The 15,000-nt window shown below is 37.9% G+C and overlaps 1 protein-coding gene across 1 annotated transcript; it reads right to left on the reverse strand.

Annotated features, from left to right (window-relative positions):
* Positions 1-3,101: 3,101 nt before the first annotated feature.
* Positions 3,102-4,687, reverse strand: LOC148729654 (uncharacterized). The gene is made up of 2 exons (XM_088762768.1): positions 4,004-4,687; positions 3,102-3,917 (listed from the first exon to the last, which is right to left on the reverse strand). The coding sequence occupies exons 1-2, from the start codon at positions 4,234-4,236 to the stop codon at positions 3,635-3,637; spliced, it is 516 nt and encodes a 171-aa protein (XP_088618894.1). The 5' UTR covers positions 4,237-4,687; the 3' UTR covers positions 3,102-3,634.
* Positions 4,688-15,000: the final 10,313 nt, after the last annotated feature.

Raw genomic sequence — 15,000 nt, forward strand, 5'->3', positions numbered from 1 at the left:
ATTTCATGATGGAATATAATACGAATTTTTTTTTTATTGGCTGCCTTTTTTTTTTTTTAATCCAGGGACGCATAGTGTTCCTAATACCATTTTTTTTTTAATGCTTATGTACAAAAGGGAGGACTAACACAGGTTTTAATTCTAAATTGTTGATATGACGGCGATGGCACATTTTGTTGTTGTCATTGATTACGAATGATGCGTTTTCCGACCTCTTATGTCAAGATTAATTAAGACTTCATTTCCAATGAGTTCCTGTGAATATTTTCATAAAAGAAATGAGAATCTGTTTTGTCACTTTCACCCAATGACAAAAATTTTAACGTCAGGATCACATCTTTTTGTGTATTTTTGTGTGGAAACATGGAGGCGGGAGTACATTTTCCGGCTTTTTGTTACTCAAAGGAAATATTTGCAAAGTAGCGATGATCTTTGTCTTTTGACGACGTTCATTGTCTTTTTTATTGGATCGCTAACGAACGTTTTAGGGAGGACAGCGCTTGCGGGTAACACCGGTGTCATCAAACGGAAATGGAAACGTAAAACCGTTGACCAACCAAATATTGACACGGAATAAGGAGATGAAGCCATTTTTTTTCTAAATTTAAGAGTAAGGGCTGAGTATTTTCTTCTAGTTGCCGACCAGCAAACTAAATGAAAGCTCGAAATATCCCAGGTCTGAATTTGGACAAAAAAATATTGCTATCTCGACGTATTTATTTATTTATTTATTTATTTATTTGTGTATTTATTCATTTGTTCTTACCAACTTAAACAATTGTTAACTTCGTTAAAAGCGAAATTCAATAAGTAATAAAGATGAGATTACGTTTTGATCTTTTTTACGCTGCATTCATTAGTCCATGACAGTTACCTGCAGTTTGTTTACTTTCGCTGATAAAATAGACTTTATAAAGTGGTTCATGCAATTCAAGAGTTAGAGTCTCCTTGAAGATCGGAGTCTATGAAGCGCACAGTCTCACTGGTTTTATCAGCAGAACGCCCGACCTCAACTTAAGTCACAGTTCTACAATGGCAGATACAAAAGAACACTTTCATTCGTCTCTCATTGTTAACGCTGTATTGAACGTTGTCTCCTCTTTCGCAGCTGTAACGTTGAACCTTTTAACAATCCATGCGATGAGGAAAACTTCGTCCTTACCAGAGACTTTGAAAACATTACTGTTAAGTGTTACTGTTTCTGATCTTGGTGTTGGCTTGTTGGTGCAGCCGTTTTACGTTGAAGAGCTACTTGCGCTTTTGCTGCAAAACGATCTTACGTTCAGTGTGCGGAAATCTATGGATTTTAAAGTTAGATTGATTTTGTATGCTTCTTTGTTCAGTGTAACTGCTGTAGGTGTAGACAGGTTCCTGGCCGTCCATCTTCATCTCAGATATCAGGAACTTGTAACTCACAAACGAACCGTTGCAGGTGTCTTGCTGATATGGGTGTTCAGTGCATTGCTTTCAGTGATGAGGATCATTTGGGTGCACATGGTAATCGTGGTCGGTTTCATTTTGGGTTTTTGCTTTGTTTCCCTGACTGTGGCGTATTGCAGAATTTATTTCGTGGCAAAAAAAATTAATGAATAGAAGTCAACACTGGAACTTGCATTCGTTTTTAATCATAAATGCCGCGGTTGTAGTCAATTTTCGAAATAGGTTATTTTGTGAGCTTCGTTTAAATGTTTTTTCCAGAAGGAAGGTGTTTTATTTTCAATTTTATGGAAAACGAAGCCTGGTAAACTTGGAATCGTTAATCATTTCTGAAGAAATGCCTGATACTCTCAAGAAGTTTAAAAATACACTCAGTAAGCATGCGATTATTCTGTTGGATTATGAAACGAGAAATAAACTCGATCAAGACGGTCATTCAGGTTAATGGTGACGATATAATTTAAGGCACGTGGAATTTTCGATGTAGGTAAACCGACAGTTGGTGCCATTCTGTAGAAGTTAACTCATTAGTCCTGGACAGAACTAGGTAGAGATTGGAGGCCACTCCTGAATTACCGTTGGCCTCTTTTTCAAAACGAGGCCTGATGCTTGACCATTCTTGTGAAAATGAGCTTAATTTGCATGTCGATGAGAACTTATCATCATACGTAAGGATGAGTCCCAGGACTCGCTTTGTAAAAGAGGCTGAAGGTAATTCGGAAATGGGCGATTTAAACAAGGTAAACATGCCGTACAAGAGCAAACTATGTCATGCGGAAAAGAGTGTCAGCGAATATTAAATTACACCTTTGAAAGCTGCTTCTCCTATCTTAAGATGCAATGTTGCAAGTTAAGAAAGTTTTAGAGCTATGCTGTTTTTCGTACATTGCTAATCCTAGCCTTTTTCTTCTGCACATTCGTGATGTTACAACTCCGTTTTGAAGTGTGAGCTTTGAAACAACGAAATGAGAAAATAAACAGTCCAAGACTGCACGTGGTTACTGATATTGCACCATTTTTATAGGATTTAAAACAGCTAGAGGTTGTATAATGACGCCAGAAGGTAGTGTTGCAGAATATTTCTCTCACATGCAAGACAGAAAACCTGACGCATCCCACATATTTATGAGTACCCTGTTCCACAAGAGAAAGGTGGTTCAAGAATATAGTGACTCATTGACATTCAACCAATAATTAAATGGTAACAAATAATTATGTTAACTATAACACTACTACTACCACTACCACAACCATTACCGCTACCGCTACGACTACTGCTACTACTACTAATAATAATAATAATGATATTAGATGTTTTATTACATTTAAGCGTTTCGATAGTGACGCATGGAACCTTTAGTGTTTTGACTGAGGTTTTATTACATAGCAATTAAGTCTAAGACTTTTATTTCTAGGGTTTCATAATTAGGAATTGCAAAAGGAATTTTAATTGTAAGGACTCTGGTCGTTGCATTGATTGGTTACGGCTTGCCGCCCAATCATTGTTTAGGATATCTGGGCATCCAGAAGTTTTTACTGCCATAATAGTAATAATAATAACAATAATAATAATAATAATAATAATAATAGTAATAATAAGAACAACAACAACAGTAATAATAAAGATATTTAATAGGGGCTAGCTGAAGAAATGTATTTACATTCGGCAAAACTAAACTGTAAATGGCAGTGACAGAGAATGTGAATATTTCCTATTGGTTTGTTAGCTATGGCCGCTATGGCCGCTATGGCGTTCATTGCGCGTTTTGTTATAGGACATATATAAGTTTTGATATTTGTAATTTAATCATCTTAGCTCTCGAACTTTTCAAGTTTACGGTATTTTTTTTCTTACATGTAATTTAGGCTGTTTTACCTCTAGCCTTCTTTGTTACTTTTATTCCATTTTTGTGAGACCTTTGTTTCATACAGCAAGGCACTCCGCGTTTTAGGATATTCTGTCATTCAGTGTTTAAAGTGCATGGGACGCGAAATTTTTTTCTCTTGTTTCTTGTAGTTGGATATCTATAGGAAACATTTCGTAGCCTTAAAAGTGCTGGAAAAGTCTAAAAAGTATTTTTTTTTTTTTGCTTCCAAAATACGCGGAATTTGCCTTCAAATTTGTCCCGGTCATCGCGCGGCCAAAGTCGCACGTGATATCATAACGTGACGTCACATTGTGTACCTCAGTGCAACATCAAATATGACATTCTCGCCTACAAAACGTTACTGACTCATTTTCATGCACTCCAGTTCGTTGCCAGTATGCCCTCCCATTCTGATCGCGAATTAAAAGAGCAACTTGTAAGAGCACGGTCCTGTTTGTCAGAGCACTGTAATCTTCGTGTTGCGCGATGCAGCTTATGATTTCGATGGAACCATCGAAAACTAACTGTCTTCTGGCATTTGTGACCTCGCAGCAACAACGGAATGCTAGTGAGTCTGCCAAGGTTTCGTCACGGCACTGTTTACATTTGCACCTAAGGTAAGGTAGAGCTATGATTACACTACAGTTTCGCTGTTTTATAATATTCACAAAAAGCCATGATAAACATGATTCACTAACCATTCGCTGACTGCAACGCGACGTTCAAATCTGGCCTCCGAAACTGAAGGCGTCAGTCCATCAAGGTCAGCATCTTCGCTTTCTTCGTCTTGTTCGCCATCGCTTGCGAGCGGTTCGTCTCGGTATGGTGCGTGCTCTCCTGTAACTACTTCTACTTCATCTCCACATTCTTCGAAGTCAATGGACCTTTCAGAAGAGTCGGACTCAAAGGAATCATTAGAATCACTGGACATCTTTGCCTTTCAATGCACTATCTATCTACTACGAAGTACTGTCTCTTGGCGACAACAGACCTGCGCGGCAAAGGTACACAATGTGACGTCACGAATAACTTCGACGGCGATAAACTAGGTCCCAGTTTCCGGGACAAATTTGAAGGAAAATTGCGCGTTTTTCCATAGCAAAAAAGTGCTTTTTACATTTTTAAAGCTTCGAAACGTTTTCTATAAATATCCAACTTCAAGAAACAAGAGAAAAAAATCTCGTGTAATGTGCACTTTAAGGATATTCCGCCAATCCGTCATTCCACAGTTTCATCAGTCCATCGAAGAGAATGACTCTGCTAAACTACGGACCTTGCTCGCTTCGCAAATTTTGTGGCTCTTTTAGGCATCGGTCGCTAATTCAAATGGTAAAATGCTCTCTCTCTCTCTAAATAACTTTTTTTTTGCTCAAAGTTTCCACGATGTGCAGATCGCACCTATTTAGATATTTCTGTAACGAAGCCACTGTGAAATTATTTCCAAATGTTTATCATCTTTTGTAGTGTTACTGCAAGAACTGAAAAATTACATCTTCTATCTACTGGTCATAAATCGCGGATTTAAACGTAAAAATATTCTCTCTTCAAAGAAAAAAAATTTTCCTTTAAGTTTGCATGATGCGCCGATCACACCAACAAGAGTTTATGTTGATATTCTCTTACACCATTTGTATGCTTGTGCAAGGAAAAGTTTTGGTTTTAATCACGCGCCATCCCGAAATGATTGTGAATCGTCTTTTATAGTGTCACGGCAAGAACTTAAAAAATGACATCTTGGGGTTTTTTCATGCACAAAAGTATTTATTTCAAAGGCATTCTTCTCACTTTAGTGTATGCTGCGCCCAATTATCTCTAGTGCGAATGTCGATCTTCGAAGATACTCCGAAATAAACAAGAAGTGACATCGGGTCAAAATCGGGTGAAGTTCGGCTTTAATGCTTACCATCACTCATTTCGAAAAAATACGCAGCTGCGCTTCCTATAGGAGGCAGTAATTACAAAAACCAGGACAAACATGCTAAGTCTAGACGATGATCATCCTTGCTTTCGATGTCCTCTTGTATAAATACGACGGGACAGATGGTAACAGCTTCCACATATATGTTATCAAAGTCATTGAGAAGTCATTGACAGTAGGCCTAACTTGTCAGAAGAGGTCCAATCATCCACGGCATACAAGCTCGTCTGAACGAGTCAGGGATTAGTCTAGTGAGATCATGGTCAAGGTTCAACTCTCGACCCATTCGTCTTGTATCTCTAATGCTGTTCTTAACTTGTTCTTTTCCTACACAGCCATTATGTTGAACATTTTGGCAATCCATGCGATGAGGAAGTCGTGGGCATTGCAAAAGATTTTGAAAACATTGATGCTGAATCTTGCCGTTTCTGATCTGTGCGTTGGCCTATGCGCGCAGCCTATTAATGTCGTACACCTCCTGGTTATTTGCCGCACTGAAGAACCAACTGCTCTCAAGATTGTCGTTTCCTTTTTGTCTTGTGCCTTTTGGTATGCATCATTTTTGAGTATTATGGCCCTGGGTGCCGAGAGATTTGTGGCCATTCATCTTCACCTCAGATATCAGGAACTTGTGACACACAAACGCGTTGTTGTTTTGGCGACAATAGTATGGGCGGTTAGTGCATTGCTTTCATTAATCACTTCTCTCTGGCCGTCAATTGGCAAAAAGATCGTGGCTGTATTTTTTGGTTTTTGTTTTATTTGTAGTTTCATTTTTTATCGAAAAATTTATTCTACTGTGCGGCGACACACAAACCAAATTCAAGCCCTTCAGGTCCACGATGGGGAAATGGCGGTGAACGTTGCAAAGATAAAGAGGTCGGGTTTGTGCACCTGCCATGTGTATGTTTTGTTTTTGTTGTGTTACTTGCCTTATTGCAGTGGACTTGTTGCAGATATATTTATCCGTAAACCAAATATTACGTATGCTAATTTTCTTCGGTATACTCTCACACTGGTGTTTGTTAATTCATCATTAAACCCTGTTGTTTACTGCTTCGTAATGAGGGACATTCGACAATCTATACTTTCCATTCTGCGAAATTTGTTTATTCGTCAAAACTGAACTGATAAAGCTGTAGGCAAGATGGCTGTAAACCATGAAAGAGCATTCTGAAACATTTTTACTTCTCCATTTTTGTTATTAGAAGCAAAAGTTTTAATAATTGAGAAGTTGAAGGAACTTTGAACTTTTTCCTTCACCAGGGTTTTTGTGTCAATATTAATGTAAAAGTATATTCTAGCTGGGTTTTTGAGGTTAATTGAGTTAACTTTATGCAAAATGGAACGAATATTTGTTTTTTATTCAATGTGCTGGGTTTTTTTTTATATATATTCTGGAAAGAGAAATCGAGATAATCTTTTTCCACTACGAACAAAAGCTACTTGAGGAACTTTTTCTCGCTCGCTTGAAGACTAATCGTGTATCTATATTTTCGTTTAGTCTGAGGCCAAAGCCACGAAGAAGAGATAGTGGATAAAATGTACGAAGTTACCGTATTTTTCAATTTTTTTTGTTTTCCTTTTATGAAGGTAAACTGAGACAAATGGAAGCCATAAGGATATGTAAATTTTGTTTGATCTTTTTTAAGAGGCCAGATATACTTTTCGGAGTAGAAAGATTAATGATCCGCAGAAGTTTTCCTAGAAAGATGCTGACTCAGTTTTTTAGAATGATTTTTATTAAAACTGGACTAGTGAAAGAAGATGAACTATTACACTGTTTGTTACTGTCATGGCTACTACACCGTTATCTCTAAAAGAATTATAGGTCTTCGCGGGATGTTCAGTATGATTGATACTCAGAATAATAAAAGCACTTACAAAACATATATGTAACCGTATCGTAAACATTCATGAAAAGGCTCGGGCGTAAGAGCGTTCCATATATTCCGCCTTTGTCGTTAGCAGCTTTCCCGTTCGGAGATACGAGATGTAGGAAGCCTTCATCTGCGGAAGACGTAAGCCAGTTTTTACAATTTTCATGGAGCGAACCTTTCAATACCAAGTGTGTTGTATTTGATATGCGTAAAAGCGGTTAGATTCGATTCACGGCCATAAACCCGCTTGACAGAAACACAACAGTCAAAATTCATCTGAAAATAAGTAGGACAGCTGACAACTGTTTAAGCATGTGTTTTTAGTCTGATTTGAATGAAAAGCGGTCAGGCAACCATGACACCAGAGAGAGATTACTACTTGCCCTGCTGACAAGATGGTTTACTGATTAAATACATTCAATGAATCGGTTCACTGACAAAAGCGAACGTTTCCACATTTCCCACTCAGAGATGGAGCTCGAATATTCCTCTTACGGATGTGGTGATTAACATAAAGCTCTAAAAGTTTTGACCGCCATTGTTTTTAATAAGCTTAGTGGAAATTGCAGAAACGTTTGTTTTCGTGAGTTTACCTATTTGCTTTTTCTACACAACCTCGTTTTGTATGAGTATGGAAAAAAGAAACTTATCGACATTGATGTAACCCTAAAGAGAAGAGGACTTTCGTTAAGCACAGAAGAACAGCTGTCTCTAAAATTGACTGTTTTTATTGAGGTCCAGTCTTGAATTTTAATTCAACTCCTTGTGTTGGCAGACGAAGAAATTTTCTCTGTCTGCCAATCTTTAAAGTCGAGTTTCCGAGCGAAGCAAACGGAGACAGCCCAAATGCATTTAAGCGAATCCTCTGGGTCGAGAATAAAACATAGGACCGTAAAGCGTGCAAGGGATATACGGTTTTGATCGGTACATCAATAGGAAGACAACTCCAAGTCACTTGCCATCAGAATAAAAGTAACATAAATGTCACTTTAAATAGCTTTTATTAAATCTAACAAACTCACTGTAGCACAGAAAGAAAAAACAAGAACCTCTAAAAACGCAAACAGTTTATAGCTTTCTAAACTTTCCACCGATATAAAAAACCTTTTTACATTACAGAACAGAGTACAAAAGTTATTTTGTGTATGCTGCCCCTTTTGTCCCAAGTTTCAGTAGTGCAAGTGGGTAAATTTTACACCTGTCCCACGTATGGTACTTTTCTTCTTATTATGTAAATTCATATTGTTAAAATTCCTTTTTAAAGTTAACAGAACAGAAAAATCGCACGTAAACAACGTTTGACGATGATCGTTCGTGCTTTAGAATATCCTCTTCTACTGCAAAACGTGACAAATGTCAACGGTTTGCGCTAATTGATAATTATTTATTGATAGGAAGTTTCCAGAGAGCATTTTAATGAGTTCTATATCTCCGTGATCGTTCGAACTCACCTGAACGAGTTAGAAACTAGTAAAATGGAAAACACTGGCGACCTGCTTTATTGGTCCTGTATGGTTAACTCTGCGTTGAACTCGTTTATATCTTACACAGCCATTATGATAAACATTTTAACAATCCACGCAATGAGAAAAACGTCGGAATTGCCAAAGACTTTGAAAACATTGCTGCTGAGTCTTGCTGTGTCTGATCTTGGTTTTGGATTGGTGCAGCCTCTCCATGTTGTTACGATGGTCTCGTGTACCCCTGAGAAAGCACCTCTCGAAGACACGCAGAATGCACTTTCAAAAATCTTCCAGTTTTTGTATCGTTCCTTTTTATTTGCTTCGTTTCTGGGTGTTTCGGCTCTGATGGCCGACAGATTTTTAGCCGTGCACCTTCATCTCAGATATCGGGAACTAGTGACTTACAAGCGTGTTGTTGCTGTTGTTATAACATTATGGATTCTTAGTGCTTTGCTACCATTAATGGATTTCCTCCCGCTCGAAATTGTCAAAACAGTTATAGAGGCTGTTACTGGTGTTTGTTGTTTTATTTGCACTACAATTTTTTGTTGTAAAATTCATTTCGCTGTGCGGCGCCACACAAACCATATTCAAGCCCTTCAAACTTTACAAAACAATGAAATGGCGGTCAACTTTGCGAAGACAAGAAAATCGGCTTTGTGTACATTCTACGTGTTTTTGTTTTGTTATTTGCCTCAATATTGTGCGTTTATTTTAGGTTTTTTTTTCATCAATGGACCAAATAGTATGTTTGAAATTTTTTTTCTGTACACCACAACCCTGGCGCATCTTAATTCATCGTTGAACCCTCTAATTTACTGCTGGAACATGAGACACATTCGAAAGTCTATCCTTCGCATATTAAGAAATGTTTTTACTCGTCAAAACTGAACTGCTAGAGCTCTAGCTAAGGATATTGTCAACTTTAAACGTTTTCTGCAAAATCTTTGTTCGTTTATTGTTTCTTTACACACGAAGTTTTTTATATCGATAAAAAGATGAGGAAGGTATAGACTGCCTGGGTTTTTCGAGGTTCTTGAGTTACATCGAGTTTTTCACATTTAGTAAAAGCACAGGCGGCCCAAGCTCTCTGAAAACCACACAAGGAACACAATTTGCATATCGATTTATAAGGATTTGTATGGGATTTTCTACAAGATAGCCATAGAGATAGTTAAAAGTAAAAATATTAAATAAAAATGGCGTACCTTATTCCATACGTGTGTTGCTTGCTCCTGGTGTCGTTATTTTACCGATTTCGCTTGATTTCTCTTCTTAAGAAAACCAGGATTTAAAAAACCCGATTAAATCAAGTGAAATCGGTAAAATAACGACACCAGGAGCAAGCAATACACGTATGGAATAAGGTAAGCCATTTTTATTTAATATTTTCACTTTTAACTATCTCTATGGCTATCTTGTAGAAAATCCCATACAAATCCTTATAAATCGATATGCAAATTGTGTTCCTTGTGTGGTTCTCAAAGAGAGCTTGGGCTGCCTGTGGTAAAAGTTATGTTTTAGTCCAGACCCGGTAAACTTTGCAAAACGCATTTGCTCTTCGTAGTCACTTTTAGAGACAGCTGATCTTCCGAGCTTTATTAAAATGCATTTATTTAAGTCCTTTCTCCTCAGTTTGGGTTAAATTAGTGTAAAGCAGGGTTTTTTTTATATCCATAGAAAACGAGGCTGTGTAGTAAAGGTAACTCGGTCCACTGATGAAATCAAACGTTAACAAATTTCTACTCAGAAATCGAGCTGGAATATCCTTCTCATTGAACTGGTAATTGGCATACAGGTATACAAGTCTTTGACCGCTTTTGTCTGTTGAAAAGCAAAATATATGTATGCAATCTTCGGGTTAAAGGAGGAAGCTCTGATGAGTTTGCCAGAGTAAGGTTATTTTTATTCGTTCCGACGAAGGACTAACGCTCGAAACGTCAGCTTTTGTAATCGTTTCGGTGGCCAATTTACCATTTCAACTTTGTTGATATATCCAAATTATAAGGTTATTTTGAGTCGAAGTCTAAATGAAAATTTTGTTACGTTTCAAGTAAGGGGGGAAACCGGAAGATAACATAAGTCTACGCATATTTATTCATCGCTCGCGAAAAGAGGTAAAACATTTGAAGAAGTTTAACATCTCACTCGAGATGGCAGATGGCAACGGTTTCTTCTCGCTGGTGTTAGTTCTTTTTTATTGACAGGAACCTGTCGGAAGCATTTTGATAAACAGGTTTAACTTAAGACGCAAGAGTTCTAGTTCTCTAGGGTACAAACTTATCTTTACGACTAATAAATAAGCTAAGCTCTTTGAAAATCGGAAACACTGAAAATCCGCTCTACTCATGCTGTAAAGTTACTGCTACATTCAACTCGTTCGATTCTTTCACAGCCATTATAATGAACATTTTAACGGTTTATTGACGAAAGTGGTCATTTCCACATTTTGTAGTAAGAAATGGAGGTCGAATATCCTACTCACTCATCTGGTCATTGGCAGACAATTAGATTCGGTCCAAATCGAACTTTAAATAAAAATGTCCGGTAATTTTCGCGCACAGATAGATGTAATTGACATTAATATCATACGTTGTGTATGCTGCCCCTCCAGTCCTAAGCTCCCGCAGTATAAGTAAAAAAAAAAAAAAAAAAAATACACTTTTGCTGTTAATAGTACATCGTTGAAACGTCTTCTTATTGTAAAAAAAAAAAGAAAACATTGTTGCAATCCCTTTCTAAGGCTGACAGCCGCGAAAGAAGAACGGAAATGAAACGGAGGTGAACAACCATAGACGATGAGCGTTCCTGCATTTGAATATCCTCTTTTACTACAAAACAGCTGTCATGTTAAACATTTTGACAATCTATGCGGTGAGGAAAACGTCTGAATTACCTAAGACGTTGAAAACATTGCTGCTGAGTCTTGCTGTGTCTGATCTTGGTGTTGGACCGGTGCAGCCTCTGTATATCGTATTGATGGTCTCTTGCGACCCAGGACCACAATTTTCCTTTGGAGCACCAAAGGCACTTTCAAAGATCACCGATTTCTTTTTCAATTTTCTTCGCTGGGGCATCATTTTTGGGGTGTTGCAGTATGGGCAACCGTCACCACCAAAAAATACAAGGATGTCAAATAGATCAGTAAATTTTAAGAATCAGCTGCAGGATAGCATAGCTAATGAAGGAATGGCATGGCCAAATTATAGACAGTTTACCCAAATGATAAACGGTCTAGTTGCCCATGTCAAGTTGGAACATGAAATTGTGAAATGGACCAGCTAAATTGCGAATAGGCTAGCACTCATTTGCAATACAGTACACAAACGGTGTCGCGTTGCGTCAAATTACTCAGGGTAATATCGAGTAGCACAGCGTACGCACAAACGGTTTAGCGTTGCGTGAAATGGCTCAGCGTAATGTCGAATGGTGCAGCGTACATACAAACAGTTTAGCTTTGCGTGAAAAGGCCCGGCGTAATGTGGAATGGTACAGCGTACACACAAATGGTGTAGCGTTGCGTGAAATGACTCAGCGTTATGTCGAATGGTATAGCGTACATACAAACAGTGTAGCTTTGCGTGAAAAGGCTCAGCGTAATGTGGAATGGGACAGCGTACACAAATGGTGTAGCGTTGTGTGAAATGGCTCAGCATTATTTAGAATGGTACAGCGTACATACAAACAGCGTAGCGTTGCGTGAAATGGCTCAGCGTAATGTCAAATGGTACAGCGTACATACAAATGGTGTAGCGTTGCGTGAAATGGCTCAGCGTAATGTAGAATGGTACAGCGCACATACAAACAGTGTAGCGTTGCATGAAATGGCTCAGCGTAATGTCGAATGGTATAGGGTACACACAAATGGTGTAGCGTTACGTCGAATAGCTTTGCAGAACATCAGACACTCTAGCTGAACATTGAATTGCTTAACATTACATGAAATATTCCGATGGGAATATTTCATGTAATGTTAAGGAAACCTAGACTGTCTATAATTTGGCCATGCGATTCCTTTATTACTGATCTATTTGACATCCTTGTATTTTTGGTGGTGACGGCAGCCCATATTACAGCTCTGAGTGCAGACAGATTTTCAGCCGTTCATCTTCATCTCAGATATCGGGAACTTGTGACTCACAAGCATATTGTTGCTGCGGTTTCAACAGAATAGATGCTTACATACGTTGCTTTCATTAACATGGTTCATCCCGATCAAAATTGCTGGAATTATTATAATAGCTGTTACATGTGGCTGTATTTTTATTTACACTGTAGTTTTTTTATTGTAGAATTTATTTCGCTGTACGGCGCCACGCGACCCGTATTTAAGCCCTTCAAGTCCATCAGGTGTCTCATTAGGGTGAAATGGCAGTGAACTTTGTGAAGATAAAGAAATCAGCCCTATGTACATTCTACATGTACCTCGTGTTTTTATTTTGTTATTTACCTTGGCACTGTGCGTTTGTTGTAAGATCTTTCATCCATGAAGCAAATACTACGTTTTGGAATTTTCATCAGTAGACTAAAACCCTGGTGTATCTAAATTCATCATTAAACCGTTCTGTTTACAGCTGGGGTATGAGACACAATGGACAAAGTATCATTTGCATACTGCGAAGAGCGTGGTGTTTTTTCAGTGAACTGCTCTTGTTTTGTCTTTAACTTATGTCATCGGCCAGTCGTCCTCGTTACGCGAAAATTACGCGCAATTGCGCAGAAACGTCGATTTTAACTACGAAAACCTTAATCTTGTTTCGTTGTCCATGTTTCATCCACCAACCCGAGGATCGCATACATATTTCTTGCTTTCAACAAACGATAGTGGTCAAAGACTTATTTACTTAGTTATATGTCTATTAGCAGATGAATTTCAGTGAACATTGCATTATACTTAGTGTAGGCTGTCTTTAAGTTCCATTAAGTTAAATGGAAAATTTTCACACTTATGTTATTTAAAGTACTTAGCTAATTCCCTTTGAAACGTCCTCTTATCGTGCACATCCCTTTCTATGGTTGATAGCCGAGAAAGGAGAACGGAAAACACGGACATGAAGAACTTTTGACGATGATCGTTCGTGCTTTCAAATATACTGTTTCACTGTAAAACTTGACAGATGGTGACGGTTTCCATTTATTAATTCTTGTTTATTGACAGGAACTTACCAGAAAGCATTAGCATTTTTAGCCGTTCATCTTCATCTCAGATATCAGGAACTTGTGACTCCCAAGCGTATTGTTGCTGTGGTTATAACAGTATTTCGATTTCGGCTGTTGTTTTAATTGCACTATAATTTTTTAATATTGGATTTATTTCACTGTGCGGCGCTACCCAAGCTTAATTCAAGGCCTTCAGGTCCATCAAGTTTCACAAAGCAATGAAATGGCGGTGAACTGTACTGAAATGTACTGCTGAAAAATGAGACACATTTGGCAATCCATCATTTGCATGCTGCGAAATGTGATCATTCGTCAGAACTGAACTGTTAAAACTTAAGATGATATTATTGTAGACTTTAAACGTGCTTTCTGCCAAAGGTTTATTTGTGCTTTGATTTTTATATCCAAAGTTTTTCATAGAGATGAAGAGCAGAGGAGCTTATAAACTGTCTGCGTGTTTTCGAGGTTCTTGTTTCTCTCTCTGTTACGGAGAGTTTTCTAGATGAAATTAAAGCTGTGAAAAATAGACTTTACATTTATTTTACTTTCATTCTGTCGGAAGTAGACACATTCAGTTTTTCCCTTCTTATTTGTTTTGCCCTAGAAGAATTTTTTTCTTGAAAACAAAAGGTTTTGGATTAAAATTCAACACCTGACCTCGGTAGAAACAGTCAATTTTAGAGACAGCTGATTTTCTGTACTTGATTGAAATGCATTTTCTTACGTCCCTTTTTTGTTGTGCTAGATTATTGTAAATGAGGTTTTTTCCCATTTTTATAGATCTCTAGAAGATGAACATTAGTGTTTTTCAATGTCCGCTTCAACAGCGAAAAGTTACTGTTAAAGTTTTTTGGTTTCGATATTGGGTTTGTTTCGTGTAATTGTCAAAACGTAGGTCTTGTCGCTTTTAACAGAGTAAACAAATTAAAGTTTCTGTCGATGGAACTTGAGCATTCGCGCCAAAGAGGAGTTATTATGTTTAATATGTTGTTCTCTTCATAGCTTCGTTTCAGTTATTCGCTACAGCTGTTATTCTAGACTGCCATAACTCGCGGAATTTTCGAATGTAAAGAGGTGTTATTTTTTTTCTTTTCCAAAATTCCGCTTACTGAAAGTGACACGCCGCCGCCTCCTAAGGACAACCTCTATCTTTCTGACGAAAGCGAACATTTTACCAATTCTAAGTCTAAAGGTCGGCACACACGAGGGGACTAGTCCCTGCGACTAGTCCCAGCGACCAGTTTCATGCAACTAGTCCCTTCGTGTGAACTACA

The sequence above is a fragment of the Stylophora pistillata genome, chromosome 6 (assembly GCF_964205215.1).
Source record: "Stylophora pistillata chromosome 6, jaStyPist1.2, whole genome shotgun sequence".
In the NCBI taxonomy this organism is placed as follows: Eukaryota; Metazoa; Cnidaria; class Anthozoa; order Scleractinia; family Pocilloporidae; genus Stylophora; species Stylophora pistillata.

Excerpts from the sequence above, each read along its gene's own strand:
- LOC148729654 (XM_088762768.1), bottom strand. The coding sequence starts at position 4,236 with ATGTCCAGTGATTCTAATGATTCCTTTGAGTCCGACTCTTCTGAAAGG. Across the intron at positions 3,918-4,003 it reads CGCGTTGCAGTCAGCGAATG|GTGCAAATGTAAACAGTGCC; the intron begins GTTAGTGAATCA and ends ACCTTACCTTAG.